Source organism: Cucurbita pepo, chromosome 13, assembly GCF_057944985.1.
Source record: "Cucurbita pepo subsp. pepo isolate OVF chromosome 13, ASM5794498v1, whole genome shotgun sequence".
In the NCBI taxonomy this organism is placed as follows: Eukaryota; Viridiplantae; Streptophyta; class Magnoliopsida; order Cucurbitales; family Cucurbitaceae; genus Cucurbita; species Cucurbita pepo.
This window is the reverse complement of record NC_141810.1, coordinates 2,083,789-2,101,183: the sequence shown is the minus strand read 5'-3', so window position 1 is coordinate 2,101,183 and position 17,395 is coordinate 2,083,789. Positions and strand designations below refer to the sequence as shown.

The window sequence follows — 17,395 nt, the reverse complement described above, 5'->3', positions numbered from 1 at the left end:
TTTTAAATATGACTGGGAGAAAATTATGTAAGGTAAGACCAACATCCAAGCAATAGTTCCCATAATGACGTGGCAGACATTTGTTCCACGACAATTTATTATAAGCTCATAAATTGATATAATAAAATTAACTAGCCATAACATGCCAAAATAAATGTACGTTAAATTATAAATTTAATTTTTAAATTTTTCCGATACTTTTTTAAAATAATTAATAAATACTATTTTATATTTGTATGACCATACCAATTATTCACCATTAAAATTTTATATGATTTTATTAAAATTATTGAATTGAGAATAATTATTAATATTAATTACAAAAATAAATCCAAAAACTATATTAAATAATTTGACTTATTAAAATTAAACCAACAAAATATATATATATAATATTTTCATGCTATTTTATTTTCTTTCTTTCGTATTTGTTTAAGGGAGCGCTTCGATCTCTCAAATTATATGTGAATTTTTTTTAACGAAAAGTGATGATTTCCCCGCAAATAGAGGTCAAGCCAATAGACCCTACTTGATCGGTACATATTCATTTGATTTACTCTAAATCTCAGACTGTTCTTCTTTAGCTTCTTCGGTCCATTCTAATTGTTCATTCTTGTTGACTATTCCACCGAAACTATATTATGAGACATCTTATTCTCATATATCGCTCGGAAAAAGTTTAAAGATTTATAAGGTACCGAGACGGGTGGGTCGGGGAGCGCGTGGAGTGGAGTTTGGGGTATAATATTTGGAAGAGAGGGGAATTGGGTGGGGGGAAGGGGTTTAATAGAGGCATTAAATGAGAATTAGATGGCCATGAGAGGACCACCTCATCCCCTCTCCTCTCTTCTCTTCCCTTCCCACAGTCCCTCATTTTGGGAACATTTCTCTCTCTCTGTAAATCTCTCCCAATCTCTCCCAATCTCTCTGAAAAAGCCTGCCCACATCTCCCTTGTTCTTCCATTGAATCCATGGAATTTCACCATTGGAGATCGTAACAATGGCGGCTCCTTCACTTTCTCTCTCTACTTCTTCATAAAGTAATCATCTTTTTTATTTCTTTTTTTTTTTTATATAAAAAAAAAAAAAAAAAAAAAACATTAATGATTCTCTGTCTTTGTTTCTAGGAACCCTATTTTCGACCAATTTATCCCTTTCTGAATTCACCCATTAACACAAAAACAACCAAAAACAACAGATTTTCAGAGCAGAGGAGAGAGAAAATTGTTGTAAGAGTACAACCCATGATCATCATCGTTATTATTATTATACCTCTTTCTCTCCCAATTCACTTCACAAATTAGAAACCACCCCACAAAGATTCCTCCACCGTCGCCGCCGCCTACGCCGCCGCCGTCCTCCTCCTTATATGGGTTTCTTCTCTTCTCTCTCTACACTCGATAAAAATTGAAACTTTTTTCTACCCAATACCTTAAATCCATGAATTCAAGTGGGTTTAATTTTGTTTTGGTTTTTGCAGCTTAGATCCCAAGAAATAAGGAACGACAAGAAGCTGTCGGATTTGAAACAAACCCTTTTTCTTTTTAGTTCATGGCTGGAGAAGACAAATCAAACGAGATGGTTGTTGGTGGATTTTATTACAATTCCAACCAGATCCAACCCGGGTTTGGATCCAGCACCGAACCGGCGGAGATGTTCAATTTGCAAGTGAACAACGAGTCTGGCGGCGGCGGCGATGATGAGTTTCATCACCACTTGATGGTGGTTGGGCCTTGGGGGACGACGGCGGCGGCGGCGGCGGATTCGTCGTTGAGATGTGTGTTTCCATGTGAAGCAAACGAGAGACCAAGCCATGGCCTTTCTTTGTCTCTTAGTTCCACTAATCCCTCTTCTATTGGGTTACAATCCTTTGAATTAAGAACCCAACAATCATCTTTGGCCATTTTTCAGCTTCGAAACTCCAAATTCTTGGCCCCAACTCAAGAGCTTCTTTATGAGTTTTGTAGCCTTGAAATCACCAATGATATGAACAATAGGCACCAAAACCAAGCCATTTCTTCTACCAACTCCTCTCTTCAATCGCTTGATTTCATGGAATTGCAAAAGAGAAAAACCAAGCTTTTTTCCTTGCTTGAAGAGGTAAAATTACATAACCGCCCTTTACTTCAAATGGGTCGGAGTAAAAATCCAAACTTTAAATTCCTATGGGCCGCTCGGGGCGTTTAGTTGAGTTATGAACTCTGAAGTTGTTAAATCGGTATCTGGGTACTTAAAAAGATTTGATCTTTGTAGGTTGAAAGAAGGTATAGGCATTATTGCGAGCAAATGAAGGCGGTGGTGGCATCGTTCGAAGCGGTGGCCGGGAATGGGGCGGCGAGGGTGTACTCGGCGTTGGCATCGAAAGCGATGTCGAAGCATTTTAGGAGCCTAAAAGATGGAATTGTGGGGCAAATTCAAGCCACAAAAAAGGCAATGGGAGAAAAGGATCCAATTGCACCTGGTACCACAAGAGGAGAAACGCCAAGGCTTAGAGTGATTGATCAAGCCTTAAGGCAACAAAGAGCTTTCCATCAAATCAGTGTCATGGAAAGCCATCCTTGGCGCCCTCAACGTGGCCTCCCCGAGCGTTCTGTCTCGGTTCTTCGTGCTTGGCTTTTCGAACACTTTCTTCACCCGTAATGACTCTCTCGCTTCATACTTTAAGTTTCGAGTACTCGATCGAACAATTTCGGTATCGAAATCGAAGCTGTTTGATCAAGTACTCGAATTTTTTGGATGCATGGTTAAGTTATAAGACGTTTAATTCTATATTTAAATCTCTTCGATTAATGTCGTCGGAACTTTTGTAGATACCCTAGCGATGTGGATAAACACATTTTATCTCGCCAAACTGGTCTCTCAAGAAGCCAGGCAAGTCCCAAGACAATTCTTAGAAAACCCCACATTTTTTTTTAATGATTTGATGAATTATAAACGTTTAAACCTCATTTTTATGAAATGGGTAATGATTAGATTTGGTTTTTGTTGTCTTAGGATGTTTGTCTTGTGATGTTTTTGTTTGTCATTGGTTTAGGTGTCGAATTGGTTCATTAATGCGAGGGTGAGGCTGTGGAAGCCAATGGTGGAGGAGATGTATTTAGAGGAAACAAAGGAACAAGTAGAAGAAATTGATAACACCAACTTCAACAACATGAACAACAATGGCAACAACTCTTTCGACGGGATGATGGATTTCGACGACGAGATCGACGGTCAACGATCGATCCCGACGGGGGTGGAGGATCGGAAGCCGACGTCGGACCAACTCCTAAGAATAGATTCGGAAGGTCTCTCTTCGATCATCTCTAATAACTCAGAGAAGAATGATTCAAGAGCCATGAAAGCCATGCAAAACCATCAAGGGCAACACGTCCACAACAACCATAACCATACCTTTGGGCGGATTGCTACCGATGCATTCGGCATGGTGGAGCTCGACTTCTCGTCCTACAACCACGATAGCTGCGGAGTTTCCTCGTACCTCAACAACAACAATCAACATTTCAACAACGGGAGTAGTAGCAGTGTGTCGTTGACATTAGGGTTACAACAACATGCAGCAGGCGGGAAGAACGTCAGCGAAGGTGTGAGCATCGCCTTCTCACCAGTGACATCAGCCGCAACAGCGACTCAAAGCTCCATTTTCTTCACAAGAGATCATATCGAAGAATGCCAACCAGTTCAATATTCTCTTTTAGATGGAGAAACGACTCAGAATCTTCCTTATAGAAACTTGATGGGTGCTCAATTGCTTCATGATTTGGCCGGGTAATGACCTCGAAATCAGCCGAAAAGATCAAATGGGTCAGCCGAAAACTATGATTTTTTAGGTATAGGAAACCGAATAGCTTCAAATACTCCAATACATAATATACATAAAGCCTTATTATATACTTGGGAGAGGGCTAGATTATTAATTATTGCTACTTGTTTCACTCTTTATTTCTCCATCTCATTCTAAGCTTCAAAAATGGTGTTATTCTTTCAGTTCAATATCATTTATCTTTGCATTTAGTATTGAATGTGTGGTGGAGATATATTAGATGCATTTGTGGAAGAGAGTTGAATAGTCGGAACAACTTTCAGTCGGGTTATCAGTAAATAACTTTTCAATTTGAGCATAGTTCAGTTATAAGATATCAATTCTCGTTCTAAACGTTAACAGTTTGATCTCTGCTAGGAATCACGACCGTTTACAATGGTATGCTATTGTCTACTTTGAGCATAAGTAGTTATGACTTTACTTTTGGTTTCGGTAGAAAAGCCTCATAGTAATGGATATAGTATTCTTCACTTTAAACCCGTGATCTTTCACTTAATTAGCCACTGTGGGACTCCTCTCCAACAATTCTCCACTCGAACAAAGTATACCATGAGCCTCCCCTAAGGCCTGTGGAGCCCTTGAACAAAGTACACCTTTTGTTGGATACTTAAGTCCGTTTTTTACTACACTTTTGAGGCATGACTGGATTAAACCCACAAACATCAAGCAATGATAAATGGGCTTTTAACAAATACAAAAGCCCAGTTTAAAGCTCACCACATTTTAAAACCGTGATGCTGACAACGATATGTACGGTCAAAACAGATAATATTTGCTAGCAGTGAGTTTGAGCTGATATAAATGGTACCACAGCTAGACACCGAATGGCGTTCCACCGAGAATGCTAGACCCACAAGGGATGGATTGTGAGATCCTAGCTAGTGATGGGATTGAGCTATTACAAATGGTACCAGAGTCAGATACCGAGTGTGTTAGGATGCGGAACCCACAAAGGGTGGATTGTGAGATCTCAACTAGTAGTAGGCTTGGGCTATTACAAATGGTACCAGAGCCAGATACCGAGTGATGTTTCAGCGAGGAGACCCATAAGGAGTGGATTGTGAGATCCCGGCTAGTGGTGGGCTAGGGCTATTACAAATGGTGCCAGAGCCAGATACCGAGTGGTGTTCCAGCGAGGACGCTGGACCCACATGGTGTTCCACTAAGGACACTAGATCCCAAGCGGGTGAATTGTGAGATCCCACGTTGGTTGGCTAGTGGTGGGCTTGAACTGTTACAAATGGTACCAGAGTCAGGCACGAGGGGGTGTTCACGTTGTTTTACATACTAAATTAGTGAAAATTGTACAATAATTTAGATAAAATTATATATAAAGTAATGGAATACAGCCTTAATTTGTATATTCAAATACATAGAAAAAATTATGAAAAAAGAAAAGAAAATAAAAAAGATGAATCTCCATTAATTAAACTTCACTGATTTCACCTTCTCTGCATATTCCAACTTCCACCATCATCGTCTTCTTCTCCTTTGATTTCATCACTCTGCAACAGTTTCTCCTCGGAGACTGCAAAAAACACAACACAACCATAATCATTCCCAAAAGCTTTCAAACACCATTTTTAATGTCTTTTTTATACAAACTACTTACTCTGTCCCACAACTTCGGGTCTGCCTTCTTCACCACCTTGACGATGTCGATGCGACCTGGGTTCGGGCTCTTCCACTTGCACGACGGCTGTGTCACTCGGTGTCGAGTATACTTGCTGACCGTCTGCCCTGTCGTCGAGTTCATTTGTGCAGCAGCATTGGACAAGTAAAACACGAATGCCTTCTGGCATGGATTTCGACTGACGGGTCGGGTGTTGAATGCATAGGCTTTGTAATCAGCGCGACGATACCAATTGAGGAATGTTCTAGCTGGCATTTCGACTTCACGCGGCGATAGGATGCCACGGAAGATTTGGACGGCGAAGCCCCACGAGACGGAAATGGTCCAAGTGTTGGATTTGTGGTAGCATATGGATTGTTGCATTAGACCTGCTGAATCGAGCTTCATTGGAATTGAAAGACGTTGGAGAGCTTGGAGACGTGTGACGTTGGGGAAGATCGGCTCGACTATGTCGAGGTGGTGAAGCGACACGAATGGCGCGATCGGGTGGGCAGCGAGCAGGCCGAATAGGTTCCCGTAGACATCGTACTGATAGGATCATTCAATTAAATTTCAAAATACAAACACAAGATTCAAATTACAAACATTGTCAATAATTACAACAACCAAATAAGAAATTCAAAACATTTTTACGATTGTTTTCAAAGTTTCCACTACTCCAGTTGAAAAGGTGAGTGGGGACCACGCAATCAACGACACGTGTCACTACACAACAAACTTTAATATTATGACAGGTCTTGTCTTTTCGACAAGGTGGGTCCCACACTATACCGACAAGCAAATACTAGATCTTCGGTGACTTTTATGTTTTATTTTTTAGTATTTAAAAATTTCACCCATTTTCGCCCAACTGAAAAAACACCCTAAATTTTATTTATCATTTATTCTATTTTAATACTACATTTTAAATTCAAAATTGATATATAATTGAGAATTTTTCAAGGTTTCCTAAAGTTTTAAAACGAGTCTATTTAAGAGAGTTTTTCATATCTTTATTATCTCACAATCCACTCTCTTGAGGGCCAGCGTTTCGCTACTCGGAAGAGATTTCCATACCCTAATAATATTACAATCCACCTCTTTAAGGACCAGTGTCTTTGCTATTCGGGAGAGGTTTCCATACCCTAATAATCTCACAATCCACCCCCCTTGAGGGCCAGCGTCTTTACTACTCGGGAGATGTTTCTATACCCTTATAATCTCACAATCCTCTGGCACATTGCCTGACTAGTACACAAAACTACAAAACTTCGTTAACAGAGAAACCTCTTTCCATCCCTTCCACAATTGGTCTTTGCTTCTAACTTCTAGAACCTATTCTTAAGTAGGTCATAATTAAAAAATAAAAATAAAATAAAAAAATAAAAAATAAATAAAGAAAAACTCTACCCAAAAATTCCATGAAATCCTAAATTTAAGTCAAATTTCAATTAATTATTTATCAAAATTCTAAATTCCTCATTCTTAAATAGAGATTTCTACACCTAAATCAAGCGAAAGCTATGAATTTCTTGCAGGAATCGAAATGAAGATTCGACATTGCCATAGAAAGAGACCGTTCGTCTCGGTGTCTGGTGTCTCTTTAGTTAGTGTCTCTTCAGCGAACGAGAAAATTTAAACAAGGCTTCTCTGTTTAAAAAAAGATTTTTTTTAAAAAAAAAAAAAAATTTAAAAAAAATTTAAAAAAAGTGAGGAGATGACTAGCTAACCACCCGCCCTAACTCGGGCCATCCACAGCGAATTTTGCTTCCAGAAAATGTCGGTAACAAAATGGAACCACCAAAACCAGGAACGAACAAACAAACCCAAACCAGAATTTAGTTAAAATCATACCTGGTGAAATCCGAGTTCCTTACTCAGTGGAACGCCCAGCTCCGCCATACAAGCCTGCATCCGGTCATCGGACCCGTACAATCCGGGGTACCTCTGTATACACCGATCCTGCATTTTCACTAAAGCCTTCGCCAACGGGTAGCTAATGGCAAACCCACCGCCGCCGTACGCCATTGAATACGAGAAGTATATGTTCTGCAAATGGCTCTCCGACAGGCTTCCGATGTAATGGAATTGCGTATGGTCATATTTCCTCAAAACCCTAACCAAATTCTCGGTCACGAAAACGGTGTCGTCATCGCCCATTACAAACCACCGCACGTCTTTCAAACCCAAACGGAATGTTTCCGACACGATTCGCGAGATCCGAATCGCCGATCGATGCCCCTGTTTGTTCTTATACGCAAACTTGGAGGTATCGCCGGAGATTCTAATCGGCGGGAGGTCATTGGAATCCTCATCGGTTTTCACTTTCCGGTCCAACCAAACCGTCCCCCTCATCTCCTCCGGTTTGAACCAAAGCTTGATGTACTCCTTCCTCTGTTTCCACAGCTTCGCCGACGCAGCGATTCCGAATACGACATGTTGAATCTCCGTCCGATTGGTAGTGGGTAATGTCTGTATTGGGGGCGGAAGTGAAATTGCGTCATCGGCGGTGAGATTGAGGAGTGAATGTATGGCGGTGGCGGTGGCGGAGGAGGAGGCGGAGAATGATTGAAGGTCGGAACAGGGGCGGGAGGAGGAGAGGAGTTTGAGAGAATAAATGAAGTAAGTGAAAGAGAGTAAGAAGATTAGATACAAGAGAAGCTTAGAGGAGGCTCTGGACGGAGAATTGAAGGCGGCAATGCGGTTGTTTCCGGCGGGATTCTTCATCGGATCCCAGAACACTTTCTCTGAATCTTTCATTTCTGAAAATGAAGAAGAAGAATCGGGTGATCGGAAAATCCCAATCGGACCCTTTAAACAATGCGGATTGAAAATGAAGGAATTTAAGAGATTTGCAGAGAAAAAAGAGTAAAGGCGATGAAGAAGGGCGGTCTTGTGAGTGACAGAGGAGGCGAAGGGATCACAGAGCTTTTTGGGTTTTGTGTAAAATTGGACGGTTGAGATAATTAATAGGCCCAGATCGAGCAACGAGATGAGGAGGGGATTAATCGGACGGTGGAGAATTGTGGGATGACTGATGAGGGCGTCGTAGAGGATAATTTTGCACTCTGTATTTTACGCGGTTCTTCAATAGACTGGACTGGTTTACCTGTGGGGTCCACCTTTTGGCCTCTATTTACTCTTTTTTTAATTATTTTAGATATTAAAAAATTCTATAAATCATAACAACCCTATTTCAGGGGTGAAAATATTTAGATTTTGTTGAATATTTTAATTATTAATTTTAAAAATTCGTTTTTATTTACGATATATTTATTTTAATTTAATTTAGTTTTAATATTTATATTTTTATTATTTATTCTTCTACCCCTCTTTAAAATAATTTTCAATTAAAATATATATTAAACGGTAAATCTTAATTAACTTTCTAAAAATAAATAAATAAATATTTTATAAATTAACATTTTTAAATTTTTTTTTACAATAATTAAGTTCTGTCTAAAAATGTTCTAACGTTTTAAATTTTATTGGTATTTTTATAAAATTGAAATTTCAAAAATTTTAATCATTTTCCTTTAATCAAAATTATTTATTTTCATTTAAATGAATTGGGTTTTAGGAGATTGTTGATTTTATTTTTTATGAAAATTTAAAGTGAAAAAAAAAATTATTTATTTTTATTTTTGAGAATAAATTTCCACACAATATATTAATGAGACAGCTAAAAATGCATTTTTATAGCTTTTTATTATTTCCTTTTGGAGTCATTTCATTTGATTTAAAATTAAAATTCAATAATAAAGTTAATTATTCACTAATTCAAATTAAGATATTAATATTTCAGGGAAATCTTAAATTAGTATATTATTAGGGAGGCACTAAATTATGTTTCAAATGACAGAATTATTCCCTAATTTTAATTATTAGAAGGATAAAATTTAATTAGTAAAAGTAGATATTGGTTGGTCTTAATTAATTTTTTTTTTCATTATTTATTAATTTTAAAAAATATATGTTCAATTAATTAATGCATTTCTAAAAAGAGAAAAAAACAATTTTTATTTGGATTCTTTTTATTAAATTAATTTATCGTTACCTATCCAATATAATACCCTATAAATTTAGGTCGTATTTTTGGATATAATAATACCGGCTTAAGGTAATTAAGAGAAAAATCAATATTAATTACGAGAAAATGACTTTTTAATCCAGTTAAATAACTGTTTAACTTAAAAGTGAAATTAATAGACTACCATAAATTTAATTATATTATTGTTTTAACAATATTTAGGGTAGGAATTATATATATATATATATATATATATATATATATATATATATATATATATATATATATATATATATATTGAAAAGTAACCTTTTTAAAAAATCAAATAAAATGGTTAAACATCATTTTTCATAATAATTAGAGTAAAGGTAATTAAAAAAAAATGACTTTAAAAGTCATTTTGGGTCAATTCACCATCTCGGCCTGCGAGCCCAACGTTCTCGCTAGCACACCACTCGATGTCTGACCTTGATACATTTGTAATAGCATGAGCCATGATAGTAGATATTGTCTCCTTTGGCTTATTACACATCAAAGTTTCACAGTTTCAAAACTCGTTTATTTCGGAAAGATTTCTACCATTTATAAAAAATGTTTTGTTATCCACCATTGAACGAACATTTTCAAGTTAACCAAACCATATAAGAGAAAAGCTTCTTTGCTTAGCTCCCAAGGCAAAATGAGTGATATTCCTAACCCATTTGCACCAAAATGGCACCATCTTTGAACCCTTTTGTAGTTCCTTAAAGCACTTTCTTGGGTGAGTCTTCATAAGAGGCCGCCATCCATCCTCCTCCTGCAATGAACTAATACTCACAATGGCCCTTATTACGAGCCCTCCTCCTCAAGCTCTCACCTTGGGCTCCCAACCATTTAGAACATTTGCATATACATCCATCCCTAAGAGACCCTCATCTTTGTTTCAACAAAAGAAGCTTAGGAAAACAAGCTACACATTAGCCACCAACGTTAAGCCCCGTTTCGTGTCGTCGTGCTTAAAGGACGGCTCGGGTTGTAGCTTAGATTCATGTTCAAATTCTCCATCAGAAATGGTTGAGAAATTGTACGAGTGCATCAATGAAAAGAAGTTGAAGGAATTGAGTAGTTACATGTCAGAAGATTGCCTTATTGAGGACTCCTTGTTTGATGAACCATTTATAGGGAAGGAGGTATTTTTGTGTTCTCGTTCATACTAGTATGAATGTAGAGAAGAAATCTGTTGTTGATAGTCCATGGAACCTACTTGCAGGCTGCTCTCAAGTTCTTTAAAGAACTAACTCAAAGTATGGGTCCGGATGTGAAGTTTAGGTTTCGTAACGTCTATGAAAGTGGCACGTCTCGGGCTGGAGCAACTTGGCATCTAGGTACTTCTATCTATCATTAGAGATGTCTATTTAGAATCCATGTTTAAATGGAGAATAGAAGAGAGAGTTGGGAGAGATTTTTCGACGTAAGTGAAACGGGGCAGGGACGGAGATTACATTCTCGTCCCTGTTTTTGGCCTTGGCCTTACCTTGCCTGCGGTGGGGACAGGGACAGAGATTACATTCTCGTTCGTGTTTTTAGCCTCGGTCTTGCCCGCGGTGGGGACAGGGACAGAGGTTACATTCTTGTCCCTATTCTTTGCCTCGGCCTCACTCGTGATGGGGACAGGGACGGAGATTACATTTTCATCCCTGTTTTCGCAAGGAAGGACGGGGATTACATTCTCATCCCATGTTTTTGGCCTCGGTCTCGCCCGTGGTGGGGGCAGGGACAGAGATTACATTCTCATCCTTGATTTTGGCCTTGGCCTCGCCTACGATGGGGACAGGGACGGAGATTACATTCTCGTCCCTATTCTTCGCCTCAGCCTCACCTACGGTGGGGACAGGGACGAAGATTACATTCTTGTCCCTGTTCTCGGTCTTGGCCTCGCCTACGGTGGGGATAGGGATGAAGATTACATTCTCATCCTTGTTTTTGGCATAGGCCTCGCTTGCAGTGGGGACAGGGACGGAGATTACATTCTCGTGCCTGTTCTTGGCCTCGACCTCATCCGCAGTGGGAACAAGGACGAAGATTTCATTCTCGTCCATGTTCCTGGCCTCAGCCTCACCCGCAGTGGAGACTGGGAAGAAGATTACATTCTCGTCCCTGTTTTTTCCCTTGGCCTCTCCCGCAGTGGGGACAGGGGCAGAGATTACATTCTCGTCCTGTTTTTGTCCTCGGCCTCACCCGCGGTGGGGACAAGGATGAAAATTACATTCTCGTCTCTATGCTTGGCCTCAACCTCGCTCGTGTGGGGACAGGGACGGAGGTTACATTCATATCCCTATTCTTGGTCTCGACCTCACCCGCAGTGGAGACAGGGACAAAAATTACATTCTTATCCCTGTTCTTGGCCTCCGCCTCGTCTGCGGTGGGGACTGGGACGAAGATTACATTCTCGTCTCTATTCTTGGCCTCGGTCTCGGTCTCGCCCGCAATGAGGACAGGGACACAAAGACTTCCCTGCTCCCACCTCACTCGTGAACATCTCTATCTACCATCATCCCTCCAACTCTTATGATTCTAATAGATCAACAAACTTGGTCATCATTCAACAGTGTGGAAGAACACAAAGATCCCCTTCACCCAAGGTTGCACCTTCATAGACATCAACAACGAACAAAGAACCATACAGTAAACCAACCAACACACAAACTCAATACCTATCTCAACCAATTCCTCGCTATCTTACATGCAACTCTTATGCAGGAAGGCACAAATCATAATAGAACCACAAGTAAAAGCGGGGCATCTCATCTTGGTGAGTACACACAACTCATAACTCCCAGCAATTTCAACACATAAAATGAGTATAATCCATACAAATTGTGTAAACAAATCATCAGGGTATGATGAAGCTGGTAACCTCCTTGCTTGCTCAGTATCCAGCAATTCATAAATGTAAGTCATTTTGGATACCTTAAGCCATAGATCTTGATGAACAAACATGACATTATGGGTGTTGCAGGGATGATGAAACTTTCCCACCAGCGTTGGGTAAGGTGGCTGGCCAAGATCTGCGTAGTTCTCTACAACTTCTTCTTGCACAGCCTCTTGAGGAGCTATCTAACCTTTATACATTGTGGCTCTCTAATGTTTGTTTTTACACTCAAATTGCTACGTTCGGTTATAGGCTTCTTCAATTAAAAAATAATAATAAATAAATAAATAAATTCAATTGCAAATTCTCTTTTAGGCCAGCATTCAATTATTATTATTATTGGACGATCAAACTCCATCCAAACTATTGTGGAGAGACATGTTCGCTTAACAATTATTATTATTATTATGGATTATGCTATCGATCGCACTATAAAATTCTAATTTCATTCCACGTTTCTTTCTTATTTATTTCAATATTAATTCATCGTACACTAAATTACAAAAATGGGTCATAATTAGTTTATATGGTTGAAATATATTTTTTATTATTTAATTGATGACATGATAATAATGAAGAAAAGGTTTAGAAGTGCTCGTAGTTGGGTTAAATTTGGTTGGAATATCTTTTAGACTAAGTTCAATTGTCGTGGTTATAAATTTTTTTAAAATAAATAATATTTATTAAATAATAAATCCAACCAAATTATTTTGGATTGAGTTGGTTGGTGTTGTAATTTTTAATTTAATATAATATAATAAAAAGAAAAGTCGGAAGAAAAAAGAAATTAAAATTGCGAAAAGATTAAAAAAAAAAAGAAAAAAGAGAGATTTAAAAGGCTCAGTGATTGGCGTAGAAGTTTGTTGGAATGGGACGACGAGTAGTGCAAGAAAGAACGACGCGTCGTCAAGAAAAGGACCTGAATTTGAAAACACACTAAATGACACGTGGCGTGTTTGTTTACCCTTCTTTTACTTGCACGTCTTCTCTTTTTTAAAAACCAAGTCTTCCTTCTTCTTCTTCTCCATTATTATTATTTATTTTATTTATTTATTTTTATTTTTATTTTTTTTGTAATTTCTACTCTATAATTAATAAATTATAATAGCTTGAATATGATATCGACACTCTTAACATTTAGAGATGTCTATTTCAATGCCCGTGAAAATGAAGGAGGAAGTGTGAAGAGATTTTTTCCGATTAACTAAATGAGATCGAGACCAAATATATATAAGCACAACCTCACAGCTTTATATGTTACTTTAAAATTTAATTATATTTTTCGACTATTAAGGTTTTTATATAACATATAATTTTGAAAATTTAAGAACATATGAGAATACATTCATTAAACAATTTTTTAGAACGGATTGAAGATTTGATACATAATAAATTAAATTTATAGCTTAACCGAGCATCCGTGTTAATAAAAATAATTACACGAAGATAAAGATTTTAAAAAATAAATAAATAACCACCTATTGTTGATTATTATTAATATAATGAGAAAATTTAATTTAATTTCTGTAAACTTTGCTTCTCTTTTTAATTTCTTTCTGCAGCTCTTCCTCGCCATCCACGTCTTCCAGTTCCTGCAGCAATCCAAACGACGTCGTTTTTATTCAATTAAAAAAAAATTAGTGAGTGAAATGACGGAACTAACCTTGGGTCCTAAAAACAACCCGTACGGGACGCCGTCGAATTTGTCCGTATGATGGATCTGCAACAAAAAAAATTAAAAATTAAAATTAACTCCCAAAAAAACAAACGACATGTCGGGAATTACTTACATGATGGGCAGCAGCGACACGTCGTAAGTAGGGGACAGCAGCTATGGGACCCACAGGGAAACGACGGTGCACGAGGCCATCGTGGACGAACATGTAGGCCATTCCAAACACCGTAATTCCCAAACCCTGCCGAATCAGAATATGACACGTCATACAAAGCTGACCTGGACTTCGACAGTTTTGACCATTTTACAAATTAATTATTTTATTATTTACAAAAAAAAAAAAAAAAAAATTCAAATAATGTCGTAGAAATTAATGATGAGACATACAGCACCAAAACATAGACCGGGGAAGAAGCCTTGATTGAAGAAGCCAAAAGAAAGAAGAGCAATGGCAGGCACCGCGTTGATGATTGCAAACACATCGTTCAATTCAAACGGTCCATCCCTCGCCCTGTGATGAGACTAGCCTCACCCGTTCATATCAAAATGTTTAGTTTGAATCATTTACAAAATTTTAACACAAAATATATGAAAAAAAAAAATAATTTATTTTTAAAAATAGATCAACCAAATTAAACTAAGATTGAAAGTTCACACATTTAAATGTAACGCGCTATTACCTTGTGCATATTCCATAGCGTATCATGCCACAGTTGTTTATGTGCCCATCTAGCCCAAAATTCCATCCCCACCTAAAAAAAATTATTTTAGATAATTTTTAAGTATTTAAAATTATTTTTTTAAGTCATTTCAAAAAATATTTAAATACTTTTTTTAAGTTAAATTAATAAAAAAATATCTTTATATTTAGATAATTTACCTAAAAAAAACTATTAAATTTTCAAAAATTTTAATAATATCCTTATAAAAATATTAAAAAATATAGTTTAAAAAATACCTTATAATTTCTAAATTTTTTAATGTTATTTTTAAAATTTTATGAATATTTTTTTAAATATAATAACAAATGATATTTTTTAAAAAGTATTAATGAAACTTTTTAAAAGGAGATTAAATATTTTTATTAATGTAACCATAATTTTATAAGCTTCAACTTACAGCAGCTCCAACAGATAGTGCAAAAGTACCAAACATTTCCAAAACTGGAAAATCTCCACCCTGTAAATCAAATGTAATTCTGAATTATTTTCAATAATTTCCTTATAAATTAAAATTTATTAATCAAAATTTAAATAAACCGAGATTTAAATAAGCTCCAAATGTTATAATAATTAGTTATATAATATATCTTACACATTCATAATCAATTAATATTCTTCTGGAATTTGAATAGTAGTATATTTGATTAGTTTATAGATATCCTATTTAAAGGTTATGAATGTTGGATGATGGAAGTCTCACGTCAGCTAATTTAGGGAATGATCATGGAATAAGGGGTCGGATGGAGTCCTACAAGCCTAGAATGATCATGGGTTGATAGGACAATATCATACCATTGTGGAGAGTTATGTGTTCGCAATTCTATTTCTCAATCGTTAACTGGAAGAGAGGAATAAAGGTGTTAAGAAAATTGGTAAAAGAAAAAGGGGAGGGGAAAAATACCTTGAGTTGCCAGGAGAATCTGTAATAGACAGCGATGGCGGCCATGGACGTGATCCCGAAGCTCGACACAATTGCAGCGACAAGATAAGCATCTCTTTCCGCTTTCTTCCTCCCCATTTTCTCCTCCACGATTACCTTCAAATCCCTAACCATTTCAACTTCACTCGCGCCACTTTTCTTCTTCACCATCGACAATCTTCTCGTGCTCTGTTTTGCAAAGCACCGCCATGGAACACGGTTCGCCGGAGGTGGAGCTTTCGCCGGTCGTTGAATTAATCTCCGGTACGGCGCCGCGGTTGCAACGGCCGAGATCCCCGTCGACATGAGCGCACGCCGGCGAGCTTCGGATTGGATTGAGGATCGAGTCGAGAAGAAATTGGAAAGGAACAGAAAGTGGTTTTAAAGGGATTTGAGCTCTTAGGCGGGGGTTGCGTATTCAATGTAAATCAGCTGTTAAGATTCGTCGTTTTTGGTATGTTCCTGAAATTACCAAAATAACCCTATTCATTTCGTTTAAATACTATTTTAGTCCATGTACTTTTCGGTCTTTTTCGTTTACATTTTTTTCGATCAAAATTTTAGCATTTTTGCAAATATGGATCATAATCGTCACGTTTTGAAATTAACGTGACCAAAATGAAAATTCGGGAAGTGCAGGTACTAAATGAATAAAGGTGGAAACCCTCGACCACAAAGCTAGAGGAGATTTGGCTGGATTTGTTAGTGAGAGCTAACTAGCGAGTAGTTGCATAAACTAGCCCGTCACTAGGTTAAGCAGTATATTCTTTTGATCCAAATGCACCTCAATACTTCCACCCGAGTATCCTGGCTTTGATTAGATTAAGCAAGGATCAGTTTACGGGAGTTAAGCAAGGGCCAAGAAATTGATAGAAGAATTCAGTCAAAGCTTGACTAAAAAGGGCTTGTGTTAAACTTCACGGGTTGCTGGTTGGAAGAGATTGCTTTCTGCTGTCGTCTATTTTTCCCTTCGTGATGTTCTCTTAGCAAACTAGGTTCAAGTCACAATTTTGGCTCATGGACTACAGTCAGTCGCTTCTCCTGTAGTTGTCACCTCGTTTTTTACATAATTTGATTAGGGACCAAAAGGAATATTTAAACATTTTTTTATAGTATACTGTAAAGTGGATTCCGGAACTTTTAACTTTATATAAGAAAAGTCTCTAAATAAAAAACTTTTAATTTTATATTTTATATAATTTAAAATTTAAAAACATAATTTTTCTTTCGAAATTAAGGGTTCGGATAGAGGTCGCTGTTTGCGTTATGGGACCATTGTGTTTTGTTAGTTTTGTTGAATGTTAATTTAACATCTTGTAGTTTCATCTTATTTTATGTTTTTCTTCTTTTAGGCATTAGGCATCGAGTGAACTTACGAATTTACCCTTATACTTCTTATGGGAATTGTACTTTATTGCTTTCGTGTACGTACACTACTGTCTTTTTAATTTCTTTTGTGTGTGTATATAAGGTGTTCGGTTAAGTCTAGCAACGAACACAACTTTCGTGTTTAGTTGCCAGCTTGGACAAACGCTTCAAAACTATTTTTGAAGTAAAAATCTTAGAATAAATAAATAAGACCGGAAATAGTGTGTACTGTGACTTGGAACAAAACTAAAACTCGAACACCATCACACCATTTAATGTCATCACTACACTCATTTCAGATCTAAATTTCTATCTAAAATTTTAATGGCTTTCTA

The 17,395-nt window shown here is 37.3% G+C and overlaps 4 protein-coding genes across 7 annotated transcripts; 2 read left to right on the top strand and 2 right to left on the bottom strand.

Annotated features, from left to right (window-relative positions):
• Positions 1-817: 817 nt before the first annotated feature.
• Positions 818-4,014, top strand: LOC111809079 (homeobox protein BEL1 homolog). The gene is made up of 6 exons (XM_023695422.2): positions 818-1,040; positions 1,128-1,373; positions 1,481-2,100; positions 2,254-2,636; positions 2,811-2,871; positions 3,035-4,014. The coding sequence occupies exons 3-6, from the start codon at positions 1,552-1,554 to the stop codon at positions 3,770-3,772; spliced, it is 1,731 nt and encodes a 576-aa protein (XP_023551190.2). The 5' UTR covers positions 818-1,040; positions 1,128-1,373; positions 1,481-1,551; the 3' UTR covers positions 3,773-4,014.
• A 1,101-nt stretch (positions 4,015-5,115) lies between these two features.
• Positions 5,116-8,315, bottom strand: LOC111808947 (uncharacterized). Its single transcript, XM_023695197.2, has 3 exons — positions 7,290-8,315; positions 5,436-5,984; positions 5,116-5,351 (listed from the first exon to the last, which is right to left on the bottom strand). The coding sequence occupies exons 1-3, from the start codon at positions 8,193-8,195 to the stop codon at positions 5,250-5,252; spliced, it is 1,557 nt and encodes a 518-aa protein (XP_023550965.1). The 5' UTR covers positions 8,196-8,315; the 3' UTR covers positions 5,116-5,249.
• A 1,900-nt stretch (positions 8,316-10,215) lies between these two features.
• LOC111808949 (Nuclear transport factor 2 (NTF2) family protein) lies at positions 10,216-12,666 on the top strand. Its single transcript, XM_023695201.2, has 6 exons — positions 10,216-10,634; positions 10,715-10,829; positions 12,054-12,129; positions 12,205-12,256; positions 12,342-12,396; positions 12,464-12,666. Exons 1-6 carry the CDS (start codon positions 10,284-10,286, stop codon positions 12,640-12,642), a joined length of 828 nt encoding a protein of 275 aa, XP_023550969.2. The 5' UTR covers positions 10,216-10,283; the 3' UTR covers positions 12,643-12,666.
• Positions 12,667-13,753: 1,087 nt separating this feature from the next.
• LOC111808948 (beta-carotene 3-hydroxylase 1, chloroplastic) lies at positions 13,754-16,032 on the bottom strand. 4 transcript variants are annotated; one of them, XM_087116883.1, is made up of 7 exons: positions 15,675-16,032; positions 15,171-15,230; positions 14,732-14,803; positions 14,439-14,573; positions 14,167-14,292; positions 14,040-14,096; positions 13,754-13,968 (listed from the first exon to the last, which is right to left on the bottom strand). In XM_087116883.1, the coding sequence occupies exons 1-7, from the start codon at positions 15,996-15,998 to the stop codon at positions 13,894-13,896; spliced, it is 849 nt and encodes a 282-aa protein (XP_086973009.1). In that variant the 5' UTR covers positions 15,999-16,032; the 3' UTR covers positions 13,754-13,893. The 4 variants fall into 4 exon arrangements, with proteins under 4 accessions (XP_086973009.1, XP_086973012.1, XP_086973011.1 ...); XM_087116886.1 differs by lacking the exon at positions 14,439-14,573 and having other exon boundaries at positions 15,675-15,998; XM_087116885.1 differs by lacking the exon at positions 14,732-14,803 and having other exon boundaries at positions 15,675-15,998.
• Between the last annotated feature and the right edge of the window lie 1,363 nt (positions 16,033-17,395).